This window comes from Acartia tonsa, chromosome 5 (genome assembly GCF_053477335.1).
Source record: "Acartia tonsa isolate MP-2025a chromosome 5, ASM5347733v1, whole genome shotgun sequence".
Lineage (NCBI taxonomy): Eukaryota > Metazoa > Arthropoda > Copepoda > Calanoida > Acartiidae > Acartia > Acartia tonsa.
Window position 1 is genome coordinate 48,276,969 of NC_137264.1, and position 24,963 is coordinate 48,301,931.

The 24,963-nt window shown below is 32.2% G+C and overlaps 1 protein-coding gene and 2 long non-coding RNA genes across 3 annotated transcripts in view; all 3 read left to right on the forward strand.

Annotated features, from left to right (window-relative positions):
• Positions 1-902: 902 nt before the first annotated feature.
• Positions 903-2,349, forward strand: LOC145320368 (uncharacterized). Its single transcript, XR_013880173.1, has 3 exons — positions 903-1,036; positions 1,421-1,591; positions 1,960-2,349. It is a non-coding gene; the product is annotated as an uncharacterized LOC145320368 (long non-coding RNA).
• Positions 2,350-2,653: 304 nt separating this feature from the next.
• On the forward strand, positions 2,654-3,204 carry LOC145319692 (uncharacterized). The gene is made up of 2 exons (XR_013879998.1): positions 2,654-2,704; positions 2,894-3,204. It is a non-coding gene; the product is annotated as an uncharacterized LOC145319692 (long non-coding RNA).
• A 13,078-nt stretch (positions 3,205-16,282) lies between these two features.
• Positions 16,283-24,963, forward strand: part of LOC145319694 (amyloid-beta-like protein) — a 201,179-nt gene continuing 192,498 nt past the window's right edge. The window contains exon 1 of the mRNA XM_080161986.1: positions 16,283-16,555. Coding sequence (XP_080018112.1) covers positions 16,481-16,555 — 75 coding nt within the window. The 5' untranslated portion in view covers positions 16,283-16,480. The remainder of the gene's footprint in view (positions 16,556-24,963) is intronic.

Genomic DNA, 24,963 nt, shown 5'->3' on the forward strand with positions numbered 1-24,963 from the left:
TTAATGAATTGTACAAAATTTTTTTTTTTCAGCATCCTTACAATGAGAACGTCTTTCAAACATTCAACTGTAAATTATCATAAGTTTAATGCTCCGTTACAAACTTTTAAAGACAATAGACCTCTAGAAAAGAGAGGCCCTCTTTATTTTCCGTCAGTTTTAGAGAAATACAACCTTACAGAAAAAAGGAAACGTCATATAAAATTGACAGCGTCTTCAAGAACTAAGTCCACGCAACTACTCCACAACCGTACTTTACGCCGTTTTGAAATTTTTTGCGAAAACAGAAATAAAACTCTGTTAAATTTTTCAAAAAAGGATTTAGCCGCCTACATAGAATACTTAGAGGACTCCGCAGCTAAAAAATCCGCCGTAGTCGGTTTGGCAGGCGCGATAGATTTTCTCGCCAGTGCATTAGATATGAAATCCCCCTGGACCCCCCAAATAGAAAGAATGTACCAGGGTATCACGAGAAGAGCCTCTGCAGAACAGCCTTTGACCAAGAAAGCGCCTAAACTGCCCATAAAATACCTGACCTTGGCCATCGATAAGCACGTGACACCTTTTCTAAAGAATCCAGATCAGGTAATCTGTTTTCATATGAATCATAAATCTTTTTTCGAATAAATTTTGATTAATACTTATTACTTAGCTATGTTTAAGTTTTCGGACCAAACTACATTTAATATACGGAGTTTTTTACATTTTCTTTCTTTTGTCTAGCATTCATATTGATCTCTAATAGACATCTTATTTCTTAAAAATTCAAATTTAGTTTTTCGAACCAACTATTTTTAAGATATGGAGTTTTCTACACTTTTGTATTCTCCATTAATATTGTTTTCTAATAGAAACCTTGTTTTCTTAAGATTCCAATTGTGACCCTCCAAGCAATCGTGGCCCAGCACCTTCAGTACAGCTTGTGCGCGCGCATATCTGACCTGTTGAGATTGAGAGCTTGTGATCTAGCGGTTACCACACTAGGAGACACGCCAGCAATGAGCATAACCTTCAGATCTTCTAAGACTGACCCTAGGTACTTATTTTAACAAGAAAATCTTCCTTAAATTCTTCTTTTTCCCCAAAATTTTTTCCAGAATTTTTCAAATATCATACGACATTCTTTTCTACCTATTTTTTACTTTCTATTAAATTGGAAATTACAGTATAATTGCAAAATAATTTCTAATTATCTTAAAACAAATTCTTTTCAAAATTTTTTAATGTCTTAGTTTGAAATGTTTATAATTACAAACGATTTCTTAACTATTACCTATTTTCCTCTACCGTAAAATTGTTAAAGAAAATTCCAGAAAAATCTTTTTTTCAAAATTCCAAATTTTTTATACATTCTTCAACTCTGTATTTCATTTAGAATATCATTGTTTTTTACACAAAAACATAAACATTATTTTTCTAGATTCGAGGGCTCCACCAGTTACGTGATCTTCAATGGATCAGAGTATTGTCTTTATTCATTGCTGGTCCTGTATTACAATAGGCTCCGGTTATATTCATCAGATACTTCCTGTTTGGATACGAGCTATTTGCTGCCCCGTACAGGGAATGGTACCACTTCGAAATCTTCTAGGCGAGTTTTTAAGCATAATACATTCATACATTTCTTATTCCTTTTTTTTTTTAAGTTTTCACAAATTTTATTGGTAATTATATTTTTTAGAATCCTTGTCGCAGATGGACGTTACGCCATTTCAGCTTCCACCTTAATGAAGGATGTAAACTTAATTTATAGTAACTTAGAACTTAAGCATAAAATTACATCTAAATCTGCTAAAAGCTTAGGAGTGTCATCTGCCTTTAGATTAGGTATGAGCGATGATCATATCCGAGTCTTAGGCAGATGGCGCTCCATAGCTACAGCTCAACATTATCGAGCTATTGATGATACAACGCTCATTGAAATTTTTTCCAAGATTATGCTAAAATCCTCGAGCACAGCAGTCCCCAGGTCTTTAGCAGCCCTTACAGACCAAGCCTCCAATTCCATCGCTTCACGGACGACTCCCTCTTGGTCCTCAGCCCATTCAGCGCCTCTGAACCGCGCTCTTATCTTCCAGATTTTGTTAGCTTCGGGCTATCTAGACCCCCAAGGATGCCCTCTCAACAACGAAGGTTATCCCCTCCCTCAAGACGTTCCGGAGGTTAGAGCCAACGGCGAGGAACTCCTAGCCATCGAGTCTTCTCAAACCTTCATAGTAACTCTGCCAAACTAAGTTATTATACACTTTGTATTATTTTTATTTATGCTTTTCATTTTAAAATGCTTAAATAAAACAGAAATTTTTTAAATTGCATATTAGTTCTTTTCTCAGTATTTTTTCAGATTACTTACAATGTTTCTTTTTTAAGAAAAAAGAATTTTTTAATAACTACCTACCATAAAATTTTTCGATTTCGAACTGGTTTTATTTATCCGATTATTCTTGCGAATTTCTTCGTTTTCATTTCGATTGGTTCCTAAATACTTATCGAATTCTTCGAATTTTCCCAATATTTAAACTCTTTTAGCTTATTTTCGACGGATTCTTTAGTGATTTATGGAATATCGATCGATAAAAAATATTAATTGTAGCATAAGGAAACGAAATAAGACGTTTTTAATGGAATAACATGAAGTTACAAAATAATTATATTTACTATATACTATGTAATATCAAAATGTTACTTGTTGTATATTTAAAGGGTTAGTTGCACGAAATGCATTTATTTATGAAATTAGTGAACTGCATATATTTTCTTTTTAAATGGTTTAAGCTATATTTATAGGGCATATATTTAAAAAGATTTTAATTTTGTACATGTAGTTTTAAAAATATCAATTGAAATTGTTTTTCTGAAATGCACTTCATGCAACTATCCCTTTATGTAAAAGCTGTGGTAATATCCTCTTAGGAATATTTTATTTAATTTTGAAAATTCCCCCCCCCCCTCTCCCCCCCTTGACAGAACTATGAACTCTGGCCGCGGCGCTCGGCACCCTTGCCTACCTAATCGCAGCGCTCGGCTCCCTATTCTAAAACCTAACCTAACCTAAAATAGTTGTTTTGTCAGGGGGGAAGGGGGAGGGTATAAAAATTTTCAAAATTGAAAAAAAATATTTCTAAGAGGAGAATGCCAAAACTGTTCCTAAATGCCATTAATCACAATCCATTTTAATTTAAAATATAAAACATTTTTGAAAGATTTACTTGTTTTTGTGATGTTTAGCCTTTACTAGCGTGGCTACTCTAAGATTAGAAATGTTTGTCTGTTAGCTATGTTTAGGGGAAAACAAAAATTGGAGACTAAACTTAATTTCCGTAAGAAAAATGAATTTTTTTCAGCTGGTTTTACAAATGATTGTTTAGGTGAAGATTATAATATCTGCGTTTACTATACAACCCACTTGGTCAGCCAGTCTGTAGTGCGCTAGAAAACATGATATCAACAAAGCGGAAATTTTTTTTCCCTGCAATGTAATACAGATGTCTGATTTTTAAACCTTTTCTATAATTAGGGTCTGTCCTTACGTATGCCCATCCGTCGGAACAGTTAGCTGATGATTCCTATAATAGTTAGGTATAACTTTGAAAGCATAGCCACTCTATAAATGTTACCAGAATGCCCGTACGCCCATTTGAAACATTATCAACTTTTTTACCACTAAATATTAAAGCAAAGCTTTCTATAATTAGGGTGTGTCTGTCTGGAAAGGATATCTTTTTCGTTAATTTGGGCATGTTAGAATTGTCCTCTTGATTTCAACCTTTGCATAGTGATACCTGTAGTAGTTGGTAGGATTTAGAAAGCGTAGCAACTCAATAATTGTTACTAGAATGTCCGTACTTCCATTTTAGACATGTTTATTTTTATATTTTTAACAACAATTTTTATATGATGTATTAATCCTATTGATCTTATTGTTAGAATACTGATTCCTATGGCAACAAAGTGTTATGTTATAAGCAAATTATTTCTATAATCAGTTCTAAAAATGTAAGTATTATCCTGTATTTAAGCATTTTTTCAAGAAATTTACTTATAATGTTTTGTCGACTTTTGTACATTTATATTCTGATAATTCAGTTCTTACACTCTACAAGTGTTAATGTTTGTTTGTTCTACCACTTCAGAGCTTCCCTTTTATGGATATTGTCATCCTTATGGTTCATCTGATTTTTGGAATACAGATTCCTAGAACAAGAAAGTTATAATGCTATTGGCGAATCATCTCTATAATCAAGTCCCAAAAATGTAAGAATGTCCTTAAACATTATCCTGTATATAGACAGTTATTCAACTAATTTACTTTCAATTTTGTTTTGACTATTAAACATTTATATTCCGATTATTCAGTTCTGAAACTCTACAAGTGTAAATGTACTTATATCCTACTGTTAGAGCTTTACTTTTATGGATGTGGTTATCCTTGTATTATGAAAATTTTGCAAACAACACAACTACTTATCTATAGCCTTCAAAGGGGGAGGGAGGGTGTGACACTTAAAGATACCAAAAGTAAAAGGAACTCAACTAAAAAATAGTTACAACACTAAAATTTGGCATGGCGGTTAATATTAAGAGGTATAGTGTGTAACTATGAAGAATTAAGTTAAGGTTAGATTTGCCCCGCAGGGTTAAATTAGGTTCTTGCAGGGTAAGAGTCGAACGCAGGTTAGGATATGGCCCTGTAGGGGCAATAAACCAGCAAAATACGAGATTATCCCTAAATCATTTCCAAGCTGGATGAATTTAAAAGTTAATTAATTTCTAGAAAGTACAAATTAATTTCTCTATGGAAAGGCAACATAAAGTAGAATTACAAAGAGCATAGCAAATATTGCATTTTGCACTCGTTGCATCTTTATATATGATTTTTTTTTGTCTAATCGACTCAGCCTATTATAGTAAGAAAGCCCCCTTTTCTCCCATCTCTTTTGAAGAGATTTTCTTCCCCTCTTCCCTTTCTCTTTCCCAAAAGGTTGATGACGTCATAGGGTGTCGCACTTTTCAAAATGATACAAAAAAGGGACAAAATGGCTAAAAAAACTGGTTTAAATCTTATAATTGTACAATCTATATCCGCGGAAAGTTGTTTATAATACGATGCGAGAAATAACTATTAAAGTAGATTTTTAATAGCTTTTCAGAACATTGGTGGCTTCATAAAAGGCTATTTTTTTCGGGGGGTTTAGGGGAGGAGGTTACCGAATCCAATAATAAATAGCCTAAAACTTACCAATACTAGATAGATAAAAGTCCAGTAGTTTGCAGACTGACAGCTAAAAATGGATTATTAACATAATTCTAATTTTTTAAAAAGAGGTTGAAATCAGCACCTTGCAAAAAAAAGCTTTACAGTCTTGATGGACGTATGGAAATATCCCATTTATAGAGTAGTTGTGCTACAATGAAATAAATATTAACTAATAAATTTGCATGTCAATCCTATTATATAAAGTAGTAAGCATTTTTTTGTCTGTAGCGAAGGATCTTGCTAACAGCTAAACCGTTAGGGTCCTCATTTACAGTGAAGCTTCATATAGGTCTCTCTGTGTGTACCAAAGGATCTCGCTGATCATTGAACCAATATGGTTCTCTTTTACAGGGTAGCTTCTCACAGGCCCTGGGAAGGTTTATAGCTATTTTGTTGAGGGTACCTCCACCCTCCCAAGAGAAATCGCAAATAAATGTAATTACCTTATCTAGCGACCTAAAAAAAATTTCGGGAATAGTCCTTTTCGTTACATCGCTTCTTATGGGGCGAATTTGTCGTATTTTTAAAATGGCTTTTTTTAGGTTATTTTAGGTTAGGTTAGGTTACATTGGGTTAGGTGATTGCCCCACAGGGTTAGGTAATTGGCCCCGCAGGGTTAGAAGAATAAGAAGCGATGTCACGAAAGGGACTATACCCAAAATTTCTGGCTAAACAGCTGAGCTTAGCACAGAATGAAAAAAATATTTTACCTGTCCCTAGATGCCTCTAGTGACGTAGCCGCTAGTATTATATATGTTTGCATTTGTCTATATATATCATCAATATCTACAAACAAAATGATGATGTTTTAAAACAAACAAGAACTTTTGTGTTCAAATGTAGCGCAGCAATAATTAGTTAACAGAACAGTTTACAAAGATTTTATAACGAATAGTTCGTCATATATAACAATTAATCGTAGACTAGTCTGCCTGTGTGTGGAATGGACTGACAAGAACACTGTGCTTTCATTGCGGTATGTGATTGTGTAGGTCTCTGAGAGTTGGACATCAAGGATCAAAAGGACATTTAACTTGATAAACCAATCAACCAAAACTTAGTAAAAGTCCTTAAAGTTTTTAAGCCAACAAATAAGACTTTGGGGATTAGTGTAATAAACAGACCATTCCTTCCTGATTGATATACACTAGATATAAAGTAACTGCGCTACTGTAAACAAACACAAGTTGACTAATGCCTGAGATGGGTTTTTGAAAGAAGAATGCCGCGTTTTATTATAAAATTATAATGAAAATGCCTCGTAGGATTTAAACAGAGTATACAACTATTTATTTAACTATTTCGCTTTTGTTGGTACCGCTTTTATAGAAGAAAAATAAATAATCTTAAATCCATTTTTGCTGTGTATTAATTAATGCATCTTTTTAGAGCTTTATTAGACATTATACAAATGGCTGAAATAATAACTTCAAAATTTTGAATTCCTAAGTTGTATACTCTGTTTAAATCCTACGAGGCATTTTCATAATAATTTCATAATAAAACGCGGCATTCATCTTTCAAAAACCCATCTCTGGTAGATAAGTACCCTATCAAATTTTCGTGTATGTCGTTATTATATATCAACTTAAGTATTATTTTGTTGTATAAAGTAGTAAGGTTTTTTTTGCCTGTCGCTTAAGATTTCGATAACTACTGAATCGATAGAATTCTTCATTTTATGGAAGCTTTTTATAGGTAATGGGTCGTTTTAGGCTATTTAATTTTTATATCTAAGTTTGGTTTTGGGCTATTTTCCTACTTTCCTTTTTCAAAGTCGACAAAATAATTGTCAAAAATGTTATTAAAAAAATATTGTTGATAAATTATCAGCAATTACCACTTGTGCAAGACAGAATTGCATTAGCTTTGACGACAAGGTAGGTAAATAGAAATATGTCACCACCCTACTTTAATTTTATTGCTTTACAGAAATGTTATAGAGCAAAATTTGGTGTAGCCTGGAATAGAAACATGAATTCGAAGAAATAATATGCAATACAACATCCTTGAACGCGTGGCTTTATAATACAATTATTTAGACAAACAAGGTGTATTTCTGTAACCACATATCTCGCTTACCGCTGGACCGATATGGTTCTACTTTACTGTGAAGCTTCTTATACTCCCAGGGAAGACTTATAACTATTTTGGGGGAAAGTACCTTCATCATATCAAGATAAATACCTAGAAAAAATACACCCCCCTCCCTAAAAAAGGGTTTTAAAGGCTAGTCTAGAAAAGTCTGGATCTTAAGACCTTAAAAATTGCTGGTCCCAACGGGTTGTTCTTTTAGGGAAGCTTTATAAATGTCTTAGTAGGATTTGAGGCTATTTTACTGAACCCCCTAACAAATAGTTAATGTGAAGTATTAACGCAAAAATTTATAATTATTACTTCAATTCACAATGCTTAATTTGGATGTAATTATATTTTTATACATAATTTTTTCCTACTTAATTTAAACTGATTTTCCAATTTATAACTTCTACTTTTCAGGAATGCTTGTCTGTATCTTTGTGATACGCAACATGAAATAGAAACATTGGATATATGTTCTATATAAACTAGTGGCTACGCCCCTAGAGGCCTCTAGGGGCACCTGAGGATGGAGGAGTCGAATTTGATAACCCAATTTCTTATTTTAGATTTCAAAAGAAAAATTTAAAAAAATATTTTTTTTTGGGGGGGGGAGGGATGCCCCCCCTATCAATTTTAATTGTAGTTAAAAAATTTAAAAAAATTTGTTTTTTTGGGGGGGAGGATTTTAAATTTTTGGGGGGTTGGAGGTGTCCCACCCCCCAAGAAAATAGTTATAAACCTTTCCGGGATGAGAAGCTACCCTTTTAAGGAGAACCCGATCGGTTCAGCGGTTAGCGAGCTCCTTTGTTACAAACACACAGACAAACATCCTGTTTCTTTAGTATAAGGATATACTGTAAGATCTATAGGCGTGCGGAGGGGTTGGGGTCATGAGGAAATGATAACACCTCTTTAAAAATTGATATCTGAATTTCTGAAAGGCTTCGTTGATTTCTTATTCCTCTCTTCCCCAAACGTCTTTGCCTGCTTTCCCCTTTTCAAAACCACTTCCAATGTTCACATCCCCTGTGCAAAAACCTGTTCACGAATCCGGGTACAATCATATGCTTTTTAGTAGCTCAGCTATTCTATTATCAGGTGTTTTCTGTACGTGTATAGGTTTGTCAAGACATTTATCTGTCAAAGCGTATGAATAGTTTTTTTCAATAGTTTTCTCTTTACAAAACTCAAAATATAAAAATAATATAAAAATTTATTTCTGCTGCGCTACTTATAAACTTAATTGTCCTTTTTGGAAGTTATAATGAAGTAATTTGGCTTTTATCCAAAATAATTTAAAGAAAATATTATGGAAAATTTCTAAAATCTAGGAAAGGAAATAAGAATTATATCTTATTTCATTATTATAGGCAATTTACAAATATTTTGTCCTAATTTCCAAAATTAAATAATAAGATTAAACTGTTTTTAACCTATTTTTGAATGGGGGGCCAAAAATATAATAGGACACCTATAGAATCAGACTGCAGAGCCCAAATTTGAATTAAGTCCCCAATAAACTTTTTTTGGGGGATTTAAAAATTAATTTTTAGTGTTGCTGTAATCATTTTGACCGAAGCAAAAGCTCTTTTTTTACTTCGGGTAATATTGTGGCTTACATAACATTTTTATATAATTCATTTTATATTGATACAATAAAAAAACATTACTCTGTTCATTGGAAATAATTTTTTTTTCCTAAACAATTAATTTCATTGAAAAATCTAACATTTACAATAAAACAAATAATTCTGAAATCTAACCAATAAGAAGCCTTGTTTTATATAATTCTTTACGATTCAAAAAAAGAGTGTTTTCACAAAGTGACGTATTTCCAATGTAGTTAAATATTTTTTATTTAATTAAAATGAAAAGAATGAAAACCATACACATAAAAGATACATACTTTTTAAAATTATTTTAAAAGATAAGTTTGAATAATCTTATTTTATAACACATTTGTATATGTGACAAAAATAAATTTGTTGTATTGCATAAACATTTGTTGTCATTTAACCCTTTACAGCCAATTTTTATGTTTTTAAAATAAGTGAGAGAACACAAACATGTTAATGTTAATTCGTTGATATATTATAAAGAATTAACTTTTTAGTGAATTTTTATAGTAAAATCATAAGGCCTAATTTTACTCTATACCAGAGTACAATATTTATGAAGCAAAACACTCTAAAAGCTACGAATTTTACCCAAATAAAAAAAGACCATTTGCTTCAGTCAAAATGATCACGGCAACAGTAAAAATTAATATTTAAATCCCCCCAAAAAAGTTTATTGGGGACTTAATTCAAATTTAGACTCTGCAGTCTGATTCTACTAGTGTCATAGTATATTTTTTATATACGTTTTAAAAATAGGTTAAAAACAGTTTAAGAGCTGTAAAAAAAAACAAGGATGACATCATCCATAAGAAGCAAAGTTCATGAATAAAAGTGAAAAGAACATTCAAGCAGGTGAAAGTTTTAAATAAACATAACAAACAGACAGGCGGACATTATGAGCTGATTTAGGTAGCCTATTTTAAAACAGTTTTGTAAAACACACAATTTCGAGAATTCGATAGGAGTACCTATAAACCTTCTATCTAAATTGATAAAAGAGAAAATTCCATTTCCCCTACAGTAATATAAGATCGTCGGACCAAGTAAGTTACAGTTTTCCCCAAAACGTTGCTGACAGACAGACAGGCGGACAAATAAACGAATATTTAAATTCCTAAAGAGCTTTGCTACACAAATGTCTGTTTAGAACTTAAAATTGTACCTACAAGTTTTAAGAATTTTTAGATTTTTGGCATGAAATTTTTCTACATCACCCTCCCCCCAGAGAGGGTCTAAATTACAATATTTTGACTATATATAAAGGATATATAAGTTGGAAGGAATTTTAATGTTAGGGGGAGGTATGAAAACTGCATCAAATTTTAAGTTTTTTTTTTATAAAATTCGTTTTTTGTATTATTCTTTATCTAAAAGCGGAAATACAATTTAAGTTAATTAATTTTGACATCTGTGATTGGTGGATTGAAAACTATCTGCGCTCTGATTGGAGAAGCCTAAGTGTCGTACATCATTCACCCAATTAGATCGCAGGTAGTTTCTAATCCACCTATCCTATTGGTCAAAATTAATTAACTTTAGATGAAGAATTATACAAAAACGAATTTTATAAAAAAAAATCCTTAAAATTTGATGCAGATTTCAAATCTCCCCCTAACATTAAAATTCCTTCCAACTTATAAATCCTACTATATACTATTGGCTAGAACTGCAAAATGTAATGTAAGCTGCAGCAGCAGATCTAACATGCAGGGATGAAGGGATTGGCATTAGTTAATATTATTGTCAGGTTGTCTTTATTTATTTACTGTAAAGCCAGATCTAACAACCAAAGAGAACTAATCTTTTATGTCCAAAAACCCTAGGGTATGGTAAACCCCACCAGACAACCAACCCTTTGATTTTACGACCTTTGTCTGGATCGAAGTACTAATTGTAAATGGTATTGAGTTGCACTTATTTATGGGCCAATACATTTCATACACTCTTATTATAAATGTCTTTTGCTTGTCAAGGATTTTTTAACGTCTCTAGTATGATGCAGTGTGGGACAGACTCGAACTTAACACCTTCCCAACAGCAAGTTGAAAATTTTTAATTATGGATTGCCTTATTGTGGACTTATTATGAATTCAACTGGTATTCAAAGTTATAAAATTTTTTCCATATAATTAAGGCTTAAAGGTGGCTCCTGGGAGGCTGCAGAGCCTTGATAATTATCTGTATAAAATTATGTATTGTTTACAGTATAATAAACGAATGATAATAAAATAAACCTTTCTTAATTAATCAAGTACAAAGATAATCATGAATGATTTACATTATCAACAAAGAAATTCATATTCATTAATAGCGTAGCAAAACCAATGACTAATTTAGCAAAATAGCAAAATATTTACATTTACTATTAAGAACACTAACGGCTGCGCTCCTAGCCTATAGGGGCCTTGTAATTGTAAGGATGGAAAAGAACATAAAAATAACCTAAAACCATTCCAAGACTAAAAAAAATTCATCTTCAACTACCCAAGAACCTATGTGAAGGTTCTCTAAAATGGAATACCCAATCGGTTCAGTGGTTACCGTACTACTTTATATACTAGGAAATTAAAAATTCTCAATAAAATAGCTACCATCCTTAGTATGCATGGACTTATAACCTTAGGAAATATTCAAATAGTTGAGAGAAAAAAATTACCTGTCCTTTCATTTTTGACTAAAAAGAGAAATATGTGAATAAATATGCTTATAAGCATTACAAAATCTACACAAAATTTCAGTTGCTTACAGATCTTACCTAATAACAGAGAATAGTTATTTCTCGCATCGTATTATAAACAGCTTTCCACGGATATAGTATGTATATGTATACTGGTTTTAATCTTATGATTGTACATTTTTATATTTGTAGAAAGCTGGATATAATACGATGCTAGACATAGTTTTTTCTTATGGATGAGAACCGGTTCCTATCCACCGGATTCGAATAAATACGAGAAAAAATCCATTTTTACAGGGATCACAATGGATAAGACAATAGACGATAATTATTATGTACATTCCTAATTATGATGAACAAAACTATCCTCTGTAGATTAAAGTTATTGATGGAAAAAGTTTTGGGTACTAGTTTAATTACAGTCATTCCTCCTTGTATTTTAAAAAGTTTCTCACATAGTCGGCAAAACATATCCTAGGTTATAGAGTAGCCGCGCTACAAACAACACAATGAATGAAAATCTTTGCTGATTTTCATAATAAAAAAATATTACAACACAATTAGATTTCAGATTACTTCTAGATTAAATACAATTGTGAACTTGATTAACAAAAGATTCTAGAAATCTTAAGTTGTATGAATTACTACTACTGCTGTGAAGGGTTGGGCTTTCAACAGGGGTACAAGGATAGGACATTGGAGGATAGATTAATTACTTCTTACAATTTTTATATCAAAATCCCTTCTTTAGTATAGGTTCAAAGTTTTGAAGAATATTACGTTGTTCAATCTTCCCATGAGAATTTTTAGGCTAACTAATAGCAGAACGGGTTTTGATTTTGTTATTGGGGAAGAATCATTTAAAGTTTATTATTCCCTTTCTCTCTGGTTGGTATATAGGAGAAGGGAGGAAGAGAACAGTGGCGTTGAAATCAATCTCAATCCATTCTTTTCCCCAATAACTGTAAGCTACTAACAAAAACAAATGTGTAATGATTTTTATATTGTATTATATTGTCCTATTCTTTTGATCCCTGTACTTAGGTACTGCTTTGATAAGCGTTATCAAGCATATTTATAGAGGGCTCCTCAGCTGTAGCCTAATTGAAAATCTAAATATTTTTCGGGAATATGTATAAGTATTTGTTCTCATATTTATAACTATCGGCTACGCCCCTAGAGGCCTTTTGTGGCACTTTAAATGTTTTTTGTTTGTTCAAGTCTCTACGATACCTCTTTATGTTTCTCAAATATTTAAAAAAATCGATTTTTTGGTGATTTCTCTTGGGAGGGTGGTGGTACCCTCCCCTAAAATAGTTAGAAACCTTCCCGGTACCTATGAGAAGCTACCCTGTTAAGGAGAACCCGCTCGGTGCAGTGGTTAGCGAGATGATTCGGTACAGACACACTGACAGACAAACACACATCCTATTACTTTATTATAAGGATACAAGGTAGAAAGATGCTTGTCTGTCTTCCGTTCATCAAGTAAAAACCTAACCAATGGACTAATTTGGTTCTGCTTACTAAGTAATCTTCCCACTTTTCAAAAAAATGGTTTGAAGCTATTTTTCAAAAATATGCTTCTCATAATAAAAAAAAAAATGTAAGTCCAAAATGGAGTTTATTTTTTTAATTAACTTTAATCTGGTAGTTTGCCCCCAACCCCTACTTGGGGCGAAACCCCATGAGGCTGAGAGCAAGAACCTCTAGTCCTTAGTTGCCAAAGGATCTCGCTGACCGCTAGACTTAAATGGTCTCCACATGTCCTAGGAAGGTTTGGGGAGGGTCCAAAAACCCCTCACAAGAGAAATCGTCATCAGAAAAAAATTAACGCCCTCTCCAAAATAATGTTTATAAAAAAACTGTTTATTTATAAACTGAAATAATGAATTAGGTTGTCGGATTCAACACTCCCCCCTCCCTTCAAGTGCCCCTAGAGGCCTCTAGAGGCGTAGCCTCTAGTAAAAGCATAAAGAAATATTTGGATATCTTTTCTGAGTTGTATAACTAAAGAGGAAATTAAAGAGTTAAATGTGTAATTTAGAGAATTATGCATCAAGGACTAAAATATCCTAAAATAGTAAACTGTATTATTATAGTTTTTCAGAAAATTATTGTGTGTGTATGTTTGTATGAATTTGATTGTTTTGTTGAATTATATGTGTCTGTGTTAATTAAAAAGATGCACTATGTAAACTAACCCTCTCTTATACACGTACTACAGCATAGCCAAGATATAGAATAGCTACGCTTCCAAAAGTGATGAGCGCTCTTGGCGTTAAGGAAAATTATAATTTTTACAAAGAAAAGATTACGATATTCTGCTTACGATGCAAAAAGCTTGGCAATATATCTTTGATTGCCTAGTAGAATACCCCTTCCCCCCATAATGAAAAAAACTATGCTGGTTTTTAAAAGCGAAGCTTTTCTATAATTAGGGTCGGTCCGTCCGTCCGTCCAGAACGGAGAGTTATCATAGTTATCATTAATTTAGGCATGTCAGAATTTTCCTTTTGATTTCAAACTTTCAACATGCTTTTTTTTTTAAATTTTAACAACAAATTTTTATGTAATCTAATTATCCGATTGATCTGAATTTTTTGGTATATTGATTCCTGGGACAACAAAGTACAATATTATAAGCGAAGCAACTCTATAATCAAGTCCAAAAAATGTAAGTAATCTAAGTATGACCATAAACATTATCCTGTATCAAGCAGTTTTTCAACAAATTTATTTGTAATTTTGCTTCAACTCTTATACACTTACATTCTGATTATTCAGTTCTGACACTATACAAGTGTTAATGTCCGTTTGTCCTACCTTTTTAGTGCTTCGCTTTTATGGATGTTGTCATCCTTGTTTTGATTTCCTGTATTTATGAGCATCCAGTATGTAATTTACTTGGTCCGTCGGTCTTTCATTAATGCTTCAAAAGCAATAAATACTGAACAATGAACATCTAATATATAACTCACTTTGTCCGTTTGTCTATTAATGATTTTTTTTCTTATGGATGCTGTCATCCTTATTTATTCTCTAGTTTCAATACCAGGGAAGTGAGGAGTTGGGGGGGGGGGGGGGGGTTATGTACTCCAATAGAAGCTTCATGAACAGAAAGCAAAAATCATAATTCTTCTTTTTTTTGGTTTTATCTTCTCTCATTGTTCATGGATAAGAACAAGAATTCTGGGGAAAAAACAAGAATGAAAAGACGACGCTCATTCAACGTTTATTCGTATATTGTAAATGTATTGAAATTTAAAAACCAATTAATATGATCATTTTTATTCTTATTCCATTGGCAAATCCTCTCTAATTCATCACCAAGTATTTTCAGATTAAAGTAAACCAGCAGCATAAAGCATAATTTTTCTTATTTATATTAGGGGAAGATAAATTGTTCTTGTATTGTCCTATCTCTTTATCCATGACACTAATTAATTATTCAACATGAATATATACAACACTTTTAACACCCCAGTATTAAATTGTTACCAAAGGCTGAATTTCAATCATGTAACATATGTATTGTGGAAAAGGATAATTCATTTTCCATTGTCCTATCCAATGCACGTATTTCAGATACTACTATAATATTGAATTGAATCTACAACTCTTTCAACTCCCAATATTTTCCAGGTACCAAATGCAGAATTTATGACATATATGCATATTCTAAGAATATTTAATAAATTGTTCATTGTATTTTCCTAGTATTGACCAGCTCCTAGAGGAACAATATCACACAAATACATTGATGGAAGATTAATTTTTCCTCCATTATCCTAACCCTGTACCCCTATAGTATTACTATAACAGCGAACATGAATCTATAAGGAGAGAAACGAAATGGTGTTTTTAAAATAAAACCAAAAATTATTTTTTATATAGATTTGCTCTAAAGGCATAGGCTAATATTAATTTTAAATCAACTTCAAATTTTATGCGAAATTCTTTTTTGGGTAACTTTTATATTTCTTGATGATTTAATGTTAGTAGATTGGAATGGGTCGCAGATTTTTTAATTCAATTGTCTCATCCTTTTCTTACAAATGGGCAATTAATTATATTGAAGTATATTTGAAGAAAAGTAGTTTTAATTTTATTTTTTATACTTTTGGCTGGTATTGCATAAAAAACCTGTTAAAAAACATTAAATTTTTAAGTGTTAAAAGAAAAAAATTCCTTTTTTTATTGAACATACTGTCTTAATTAAGAGAAAAACAAATTAAAATATTGAATACATTTTTAAAGATGCCTTATATTGGTAAGAAATTTAATAAATAAAAAAGTAAGCTGCTCTTATTTTTGCTTTGCTTTATTGCACAAGCTCCGTTCAAAATCCATGGAAGTACAACAAAATGAGAGGGAGAGAGAGAGAGAAAAATCAAAGAGAAAGGAGAAAGATTATGAGAGAAATTAGAGAGAGAGAGGGAGAGAGAGCGAAGATCGTGGTGTGTGCATTACTGAAATATACAAAACACTGCTTAGCTATGGAGAAAACCAAAAGTTGAAGAGTGTGTGTGTGTGTGTATGGGCCCGAGAAAGAAAGATAGAGAGAGAGAGAGAGAAGGAGAGAATTAGAACTACAACTTTCAGAGAGAAAGGGAAGAGAGAGAAGATAAGGGGAGAAGAGGTAGTAGAAATAATCAACCAGTCGGTGTATTCACGTCAAAAGGCTTGCACTAAAAAGCCACTGTTTTTCTTCATTATATTGAAGTTTATATTTATAACAGTTAAAACTAAATAAAAGTTACTTTTTAAAAATATCTCTACTTTTTATGAAAAAGATTTGGTGATTTCAAGAATTTTTGTAAAGTGGTCATTGGTGACATAAAGATGGGGTCAACCCAAATGTTGACCGGAGTTTTGGCGGTCATGGCAGCTGTGACCGTGACCTCGGCTACTATTGATGTAAGTACCTCATTAATTGAACATAATTTAAAGTAAGGGACATTTTATTTTTAGCATTTGAAGATTTGATGATTTGACAGTAAAGATAATCATTTTTATCAGATATTGTCAATTAAGAATTGCAAATGATATTTTTGTAAGATGGCATATTAAAAACATGGCTAAAACAGTCATTTTTCACTAACTTACATATAGAATTACACGACAAACGGGGGGGGGGGGGGGACTTAGTTATAAAGCAGCCGTGCTTCCTAAAAAATAACATTGCTTTTTTGTGTGTAAAAATCGAATGCATTTTTGTGACTTGGATTAAAACCAAATTAACTACATGTACAAATTAGCTATTTATCCAAATTTATTAGCAGCTCAGCTTCTCTATAGTTCATGCATCATTCGCATGTACGGGTACCCTATTATAAATTTTTGGTATAATCATCTTAGGAATTTTTTTCAACTTTAAAAGGTAATAACAATGGCCGCAGCGCTCGGCCCCCTAGCCATGTAATATAATCTATGATACAAAGTAGCTTGATGTCTGTCCGTCTTTCCGTTCGTCTGTCCGTCCGTCTGAAGCTTAAGATCTCAGTAACCACTGAACCGATCGGATTTTACTCTTCAGGGAATATACCTACTGGTCCTGTGGTTTTTGGCTATTTTCTTGGGGGGTGGGACACCCCCAACCCCCCAAAAAACAAAAAATCCCCCCCCCCCATTTTTTTGTAGAAGATTTTTTTACGAATTTCACCTTAACTTTTTTTTTGATCCCCTCTTGGGGCAGAGCCCTTAGAGCGGCGAAGCTGCTAGTATAACATAATCTAACCTAATTGTAAAATAAACTGATATTCATACATTACAACCAGTAATATTAATCTACAGAAAAGGGTTAGTTTTGTTTATCCTGGTTGGGGGAGTATGTCCTATGACAATTGTTTACATAATTGTACAGAGAATGGTTAGTTTTGTTTATCATGGTTGGGGGAGTATGTCCTATGACAATTGTTTACATAATTGTACAGAGAATGGTTAGTTTTGTTTATCATGGTTGGGGGAGTATGTCCTATGACAATTGTTTACATAATTGTACAGAGAATGGTTAGTTTTGTTTATCATGGTTGGGGGAGTATGTCCTATGACAATTGTTTACATAATTGTACAGAGGAAGGTTAGTTTTGTTTATCATGGTTGGGGGAGTATGAACTGTTTACATGATTGTACTTGTTGACCCATTAAATAAATACTAAAGCCAATTTTACCAAGTTTAGATTTAAAATTTTAGTACTTTAAAGTTTGTTAAATCTTAATGTTTAAATAAATACATGAATTTCATTTAAAAGGAATAAAAATCTAAGAAATGAAAAGAATTAAACAGTTGGATATTAATTCATATTAGCGTCGCAAACTTTTTTTTTAATATCAAGTTTTGGTTGATATTGTCAACAAATCATTAAACGATTCTCTCATACAATTTATAAATGGTTCCTACTGCTGCTCTGTCAGGCGTTCGACAAAAAATAATGATAATAGAGTAGGGGGACCAGGCGCATCAAGCAAAGGACAAAGGTTGTGCAATCAATAGGGTTGGTTGTATAATGATCGTTTTGACATTATTCATTCACTTTTGGCAAGATTTAGATAAGAGATTCACCTTAGGCATCTCCAGGCTAAAAAAACTGTAAATTGTACATTTTATATCCGCGGAAAGCTGTTTATAATACGATGCGATTAATAACTATTACAAGTTTACCTTCAGCTTTGTCTGCTGTTTCAATATCCGTAATTTTTGACTTTTAAATTTTTGTATTTGTTAAACTTGTTTGCTTTTCTTCCAGGAAAGACATTTAGTAAAATAATAAAACAGTTCAAATAACAATTCTAAGTTTAAACTAAAAATCTAAAAATCAAGGTTTCTAAAATTTGATTTTACTAGTGGCTATGCCCCTAGAAGCCTCTAGGGACACTTAGGGTAGAAGTCGATCCGCCCCCCTCCCAATTTTCAATTTAAGTTTTTGAAAGTTAAGTTAAAACAAAAATTTTGAGGTGGTTTTTATTTTCTAGGGGCGATTTCTCTTAGGAGGATAATGATCCCCTTACCCAAAATAGTTATAAACTCTTCCCTGGAACTATCAAAAGCTTCACTATAAAAAAGAACCATATCAATTTAGAGGTTAGCGAGATCAATCGCTATAAACAAAAAAGCTAAATTCTTTATATAAAAGGTTAAAAGTTCATGAAATTTAAAGGTAATACTAAGCAATATAAATTAATTTTTTGAGAAATCTTCCAAAGAAATTTTACGTTGCAGTCAAGAAGATTATTTTTTACCCTCAATTATCTGTAGATGATTGTTGTGTAGAGTAGATACTCGAATATCCGATTGGTAATCTGTCATAAATAGTAGCTGAGAAAATCATGTTAATTAAAATTGCTTTGTAAACCAAATTTGGGTAAAAATAGCAAAAATAAAACTGAAATAACTTGTTGCCTGAAGTGGGTTTTCAATAATACTTATATTTGGCCTGTGTGAACCAGGGATCTAAAGGAATAAGACAATTGCCGTTAAAATTGATGTACATCCCCAATGATGATACACAAAATTACCTCTTCTGTAGATTACAATTAGTGGTAGAAACGTTTGGACACTTCACCAACCAATCCCCAAGGCCGTTAAGCTAGTGAATAAGAAAATGTTATTATAAAACTTTGGGGACTAGTGTAATAAACAGCCCGTTGTCCCCTCGATCCATATGTGTAAACAATAAACTTACAAGGATTAAGGATTTGTAATCACTAAAATAACACATCTACCGTTTTTATTGTTGTTGTTAAATGAAAGAAACTTTATAAAAACACACACTTAGTCGGATTAAATAATTGATTGGCTCATAAAATTGTGCCCATTCGTTCCAATAATTTAAATACAAACTTTTAAATCATGTCAAAACTAAGTCTCAAATTTACTTTCATAAACAAATGTGGATCATGAAAAGAAAACGAAGTAACTGATACGGGGCAATCATTTGCATTTACCTAACCTAACATAAAAATAACCTATTAAAACTACTGTGAAAATACGACGAAACCTGCGTTTTCTTTCCATAATCCACAAATGTAATTGCTATAAACTGCCAGTTTTAAATGATATTTTAAAAGCACTTTTTTGCTATTTTATTTTTTTCCCTTAAATTTTTATTCTATTTATATTATGAGCAAAAATTATTGACAAGAATAACACAACCAGATGTACCCAGCTTCTTATAAATGTTTTTTCAATATTAGAATTATTAGATATAGAGGGGTAATTCTTAAAATTAAAAAAAATTACCAATAATTACCTCGTACAGGCGGGATTGCAGTCTAGGACTTTTTCGACTTGATGTACTGTCCAGGTCCTGGTCCAGCAATCCAGGAGAACTAAGGATGGCTGTTACGCCAAACACTCAAGGATATTAGGTTAAGTAACATCCAACAGATAACCATCTCTCTGCGATGCACTACCTTTGTCTGAGAAGTCCCAAATGTGCATGGTAACGAGTTGCGTCTGTTTTGGGCCAAGGCATTCCCCCTCTCTAACTATTTATGTCGCGCATCTGACATAGCAGCAGTAGGAACAATTTTTAACGTCTATATTTCTGACGCGGTGTCGGTCCAAGATTCGAACCTATCACCTCTCCGACGACGAGCGGATGTGCTACGTTTTGAGTCACGGTCGCAGGTAAAAAATTAAAAAAATAGATAAGTATTATATCAATAAATGTTTTTCAGTTATAATGTCATAAGGGGCCGAAGGCCCAGGTTAACAAAACTGGTTTGAATTTTATGTTTTTATTTGAATATTCGTAGAAAATGTCTATTATACGATGCTATATTGTTTTTTTCGTTTTGCTGAGAACTGGTTCTAATCCAGCGGATATTAATCGGTTTCGAAGCCATACTGGACAATTTCATAATATGATTGCTAATTCTAAAATACACAAGCGTTAGAGACATACAGACAGACATGTTAAAATTTTCTTATGAATCCATTCCTAAAACCTTTAGTTGACTTGAACGTATATTACCTAGGTATCCCTTTTTCCTTTCTATCAAAGCCCTCTTACATAATTCCTAGCCCCCCTTAACACTTATAGAAAGCAAGGAATAAGAAAATTGGATAAAGAACATGCTTGTACGACAACAAAAGGTTTTAGATCCGTTGAACGCCTCTATCGACTTTTCTAAATTTGCTACGTACAAAATTGGAAGTAAATTAAAAACAATCCGGCTGAATAATAAGAATTTTTAAGAATATATTCAATGACTTTAAAAAGTTTTAAATAGTTAGGACAACTCTATAATGAAAAGAGGAAGCGAGAGGACATAAGAGTATAATTAATTAACACCTCTTTCATTTTCAAAATATAATTAGCTACCATAGTCAGAATTTTGAAGCGAATCATGAATTTTCTTAAAATATCTTTATAACGCATTTTTTCATCCCTTTCACCCTGACTTTGGCTATTCTTTCAACATTTAGTTTCCTTATATGGCTTAGCTGCTTTACCATAGTAATGTGGAGTTGTAAGTGGACAAAAATTGAATAAGTAGTGCATGTACTCTATATCTTGGCTAAAACTTTAGCAAATAGAATAAATCTTACAGATATTGACTTATCCGCTAAAATCTACTTTTTATTATTAATTCTGTAAGAAAAATATACAAACATACAAAATTTTGACCACTAACTGGACCATAGTGTACTTGTAGCTCCATGACATAGCTCTAGCAGCACTTATAAATAAACCTGGTTCCAAACATGTTATACAACTGTGTTACTTCTCAATAACAGGCAAACTTTCTTAAAACTTGCGTTGTAATACTATAAATATACTATTCTAGAACCCAGTCGAGTTTCTAGCACAAAACACTTATGGGGAACGACGACGCACTGACTCATTCTACGGGTAATAGGGATAGGACATTGAAAGATAAATCAAGTTTTTCCCATTCTCCCTGATAATTTGATTTATTACTGTGTCACTTTAGTAATAGTTATGACAAATACCTACATAAAAATTTACATAAAATAAGAGAGAAAAAAATATTTTAAGAACCTATCAATTTTCACTTTTAAGGGAAACAAATAATTAAGAAAATATGACACCAATGAAAAGTTCCTTTTTTTAGAAGCGCAGCTACTCTAAAACTAGTTAGACAGGCAGATGGTATGTCCATCTCAAGATTCGATCAATGTGTCAAGTCAACCTTTGGGCATTTAGATCGTACAGTGTACTTTATCTTTATCTTTAAAAGTATTATGATGTTTTAAAACTTAAACTAAAAGTGGAGATTAAAGTTTCCTATCCATTCCTAAAATGCCCCATAGAGCCCTCTAGAGACGCAGCCACTATAGTAAATAAATAACGAATAAATCAATGTAATAACCTTATCATTGTTGCGCTACTTAAAAATCTAATTGTACCTTTTTTTTGTTGAACGCAAAAATGAAGATATTGTGTAAAAATAATTGGCTGGTAATTGGTGATATATAACCTAATGATTAACAAGGAGGAAACATCCATAAAAGCGAAGCACTGAAACGTTAGGACAAACGGACATTAACACTTGTATAGTGTCAGAACTGAATAATCAGAATAAAAATGTATAAGAGTCGAATAAGAATTATAAATAAATTTGTTGAAAAACTGCTTGATACAGGATAATATTTATAGATATACCTTCATTTTTAGAACTTGATTATAGAGTTGCTTCGCTTATAATATTGTACTTGTTGTTCTAGGAATCAATATATATCAATATACCAAAAATCAAATCAATCGGATAATTAGATCACATTTGAAATAGGACAATTCTAACATGCCTAAATTAACGGACGGACCCACCCTAATTATAGAAAAGCTTCGCTTTTAACAAATAAATCTTATATAACTTTTATTTACAAATAAAATAGTACATATATTCTCTCTAAAACGAAGCTTTTATTTATTTGATATTTTAATGGATGATCTCTATGACGATTAAACATAGACCCTTAAAGGTATATGTTGATGAGAGAAAATTTGAATTTGTAATTAACATATCTTAGACTTAATTTTAGTAATAGATTTTTTTGTGTACCAAATGTTATTTAAATTTTATCTTACACAAAACCATCGAGGGGTGTCCCATAGAGTAGTGGTTAGCGCACTACGCTATGGTTGGGAAAATCCGAGTTCAAGTCCCCTCATATATATTGCACTTGGATGACAAATGCTGTTGCAATTTGTCAGAATATAATCCCGCAACCTTCCCTGAGATGCCCTTAGGTTGTAAGGAGGGAGAATTGTAGGAAGTTAGGATCCTACCTATCAAACAACTGTAATCATGCTTTCCCTCGTCCATGCTCCTCATCCACATGAGAGTGCCATTAATTAGGGTGGCTTAATATGGAACACCTGCCAAAACTCTAGGCCAGGGTGATGTAATAATTGAGTAGCTTCCACGATAATTGCGGGTCAGCTTGTAATGTAACATAGAATACACCCAGCTGTGCGCGAAGCTCACCAATCTAGGATTGGTCAAAAGATTCTCACCTCCAATCTCCTTGTGCATCTGAATCCTAACTTCAGAGAATTAAGGCTACATACATACATACAAGCCATTAGGCCAGTTATAGTAATGTAAAAAAAGCATATAAAAAAAAGCAAATAAGTTATTACATAGGGAAAAAGTAATATTGTAAAAGAAATGTATGATTATAAATTATAATGAATAATGTCTAGTCTCCGCTGTAATTGTATGCACACAGACAGGTATAACAATTTTATAAAAATAAATGTATTAAATCAGTAAAACTTTAGTTTTCTTGTCTTTTATCAATTTTTTATAGAAAGGTTTTTTTTCTGTAAAAATTAACATACGTTATTAACATATTTTTTAAGAGACGTAGAAATTTTTCAGAAGCTCTAGCAATCAAGAAATTAGTCTTCTGTAGATTAGGCATATTCCCTGAGAAGTCTAAATTGGTATAGCAGTTAGTAAGATCTAAAGATCATATAAAATGATAGACATATCTATATGTATTCTACTTTATTTCATAGATTTTTAAAATACAATACTCTTTTCCAAGTGTCAAGAATATTTATAATGTATAAATTATCCAATTATTGGACATGCTATACTAAGTATGGTAAAAATACTCCATTATGTACATAATATGACATATTAAATAGGGTGCAAGACTAATATGTGATACTAAAATTAATATTTTAGTAGGTTAAGCTTTTATTAGGATATTTTAGATATGATGGATGGCGGAGTCACCCTTTTACTAAAAAAAAATAAAAATCCACACGGGTCATTTTAGAAACTTCACTGTATATAGGTACAGAGGTTGTCGATAGCTTTTGGAACAGACACACAAACATTCTGCTACTTTTATGAAAGGAAGTTTTTTTTACAATGTTATCTCAATATTAAGTCCAACTACCTCCTTACTAGAAAACTACATATGTGATACTTTGCAGAAGTGAATGCACAACATTAATATTATGCTTTCAGTTCCAGGAAAATTGCTTTAATTTTTATGGCTTGAAAGATCTTTAGTTTTTTCTATAGAACTCTAGATAAAATAGATTATTTTAAATGAAACTGCTTTAGTAAAAATCATTCATTAAACAAGAATGACAACATTCAAAAGTATCAAAGCATTTAAAACACACGAATTAGGGAAATGATAACTTAATTAGATATAAGACAAAGGGAGCAGTTTTGTCAATCATCATTGGGGATAAATATATAAGCTTATCATCCATTGTCTTATCCCTTCAGATCCCTGGTTTATCATCACCCACCTTTATTGCTGTTGTTTAACCCATTCCTATTAATATCCCTATAATACACCTGAATTTTCAAACTTTGGGGGCGTTAAGTGGGGGGGGGGGGGCAGTATTGTAAAAATCTATGAACGAGCCTGAGATGGGTTTTTGAAAGATGAATGCCGCGTTTTTTCAGAGTATACAACTATTTATTTAATTATTTTGCTTTTGTTGGTACGGCCTTCATAGAAGAAAAACAAATTATCTTCAATCCGTTTTTTCTGCATATTTATTAATGCATCTTTTTAGAGCTGTATTAGACATTATACAAATGGCTAGAATAATAATTTACAAATTTTTAATTCTTAAGTTGTATACTCTGTTGAAATCTTATCGCCTTCGTTCAATCAATCAATTTCTAAAAAATAGCAAAAAAACGCGGCATTCATCTTTCAAAAACCCATCTCTGGCCCCCTTCTAATCTGTAATTTGTACTTAAATTGTTGTTTAGTTTATGTTTGTAGCTGACAGCTATTATACTGGTGTATCTTCACTTCCGAATATGTATCACATTAATAAAAATGGACATATTATTACATGGATAATATTACACCA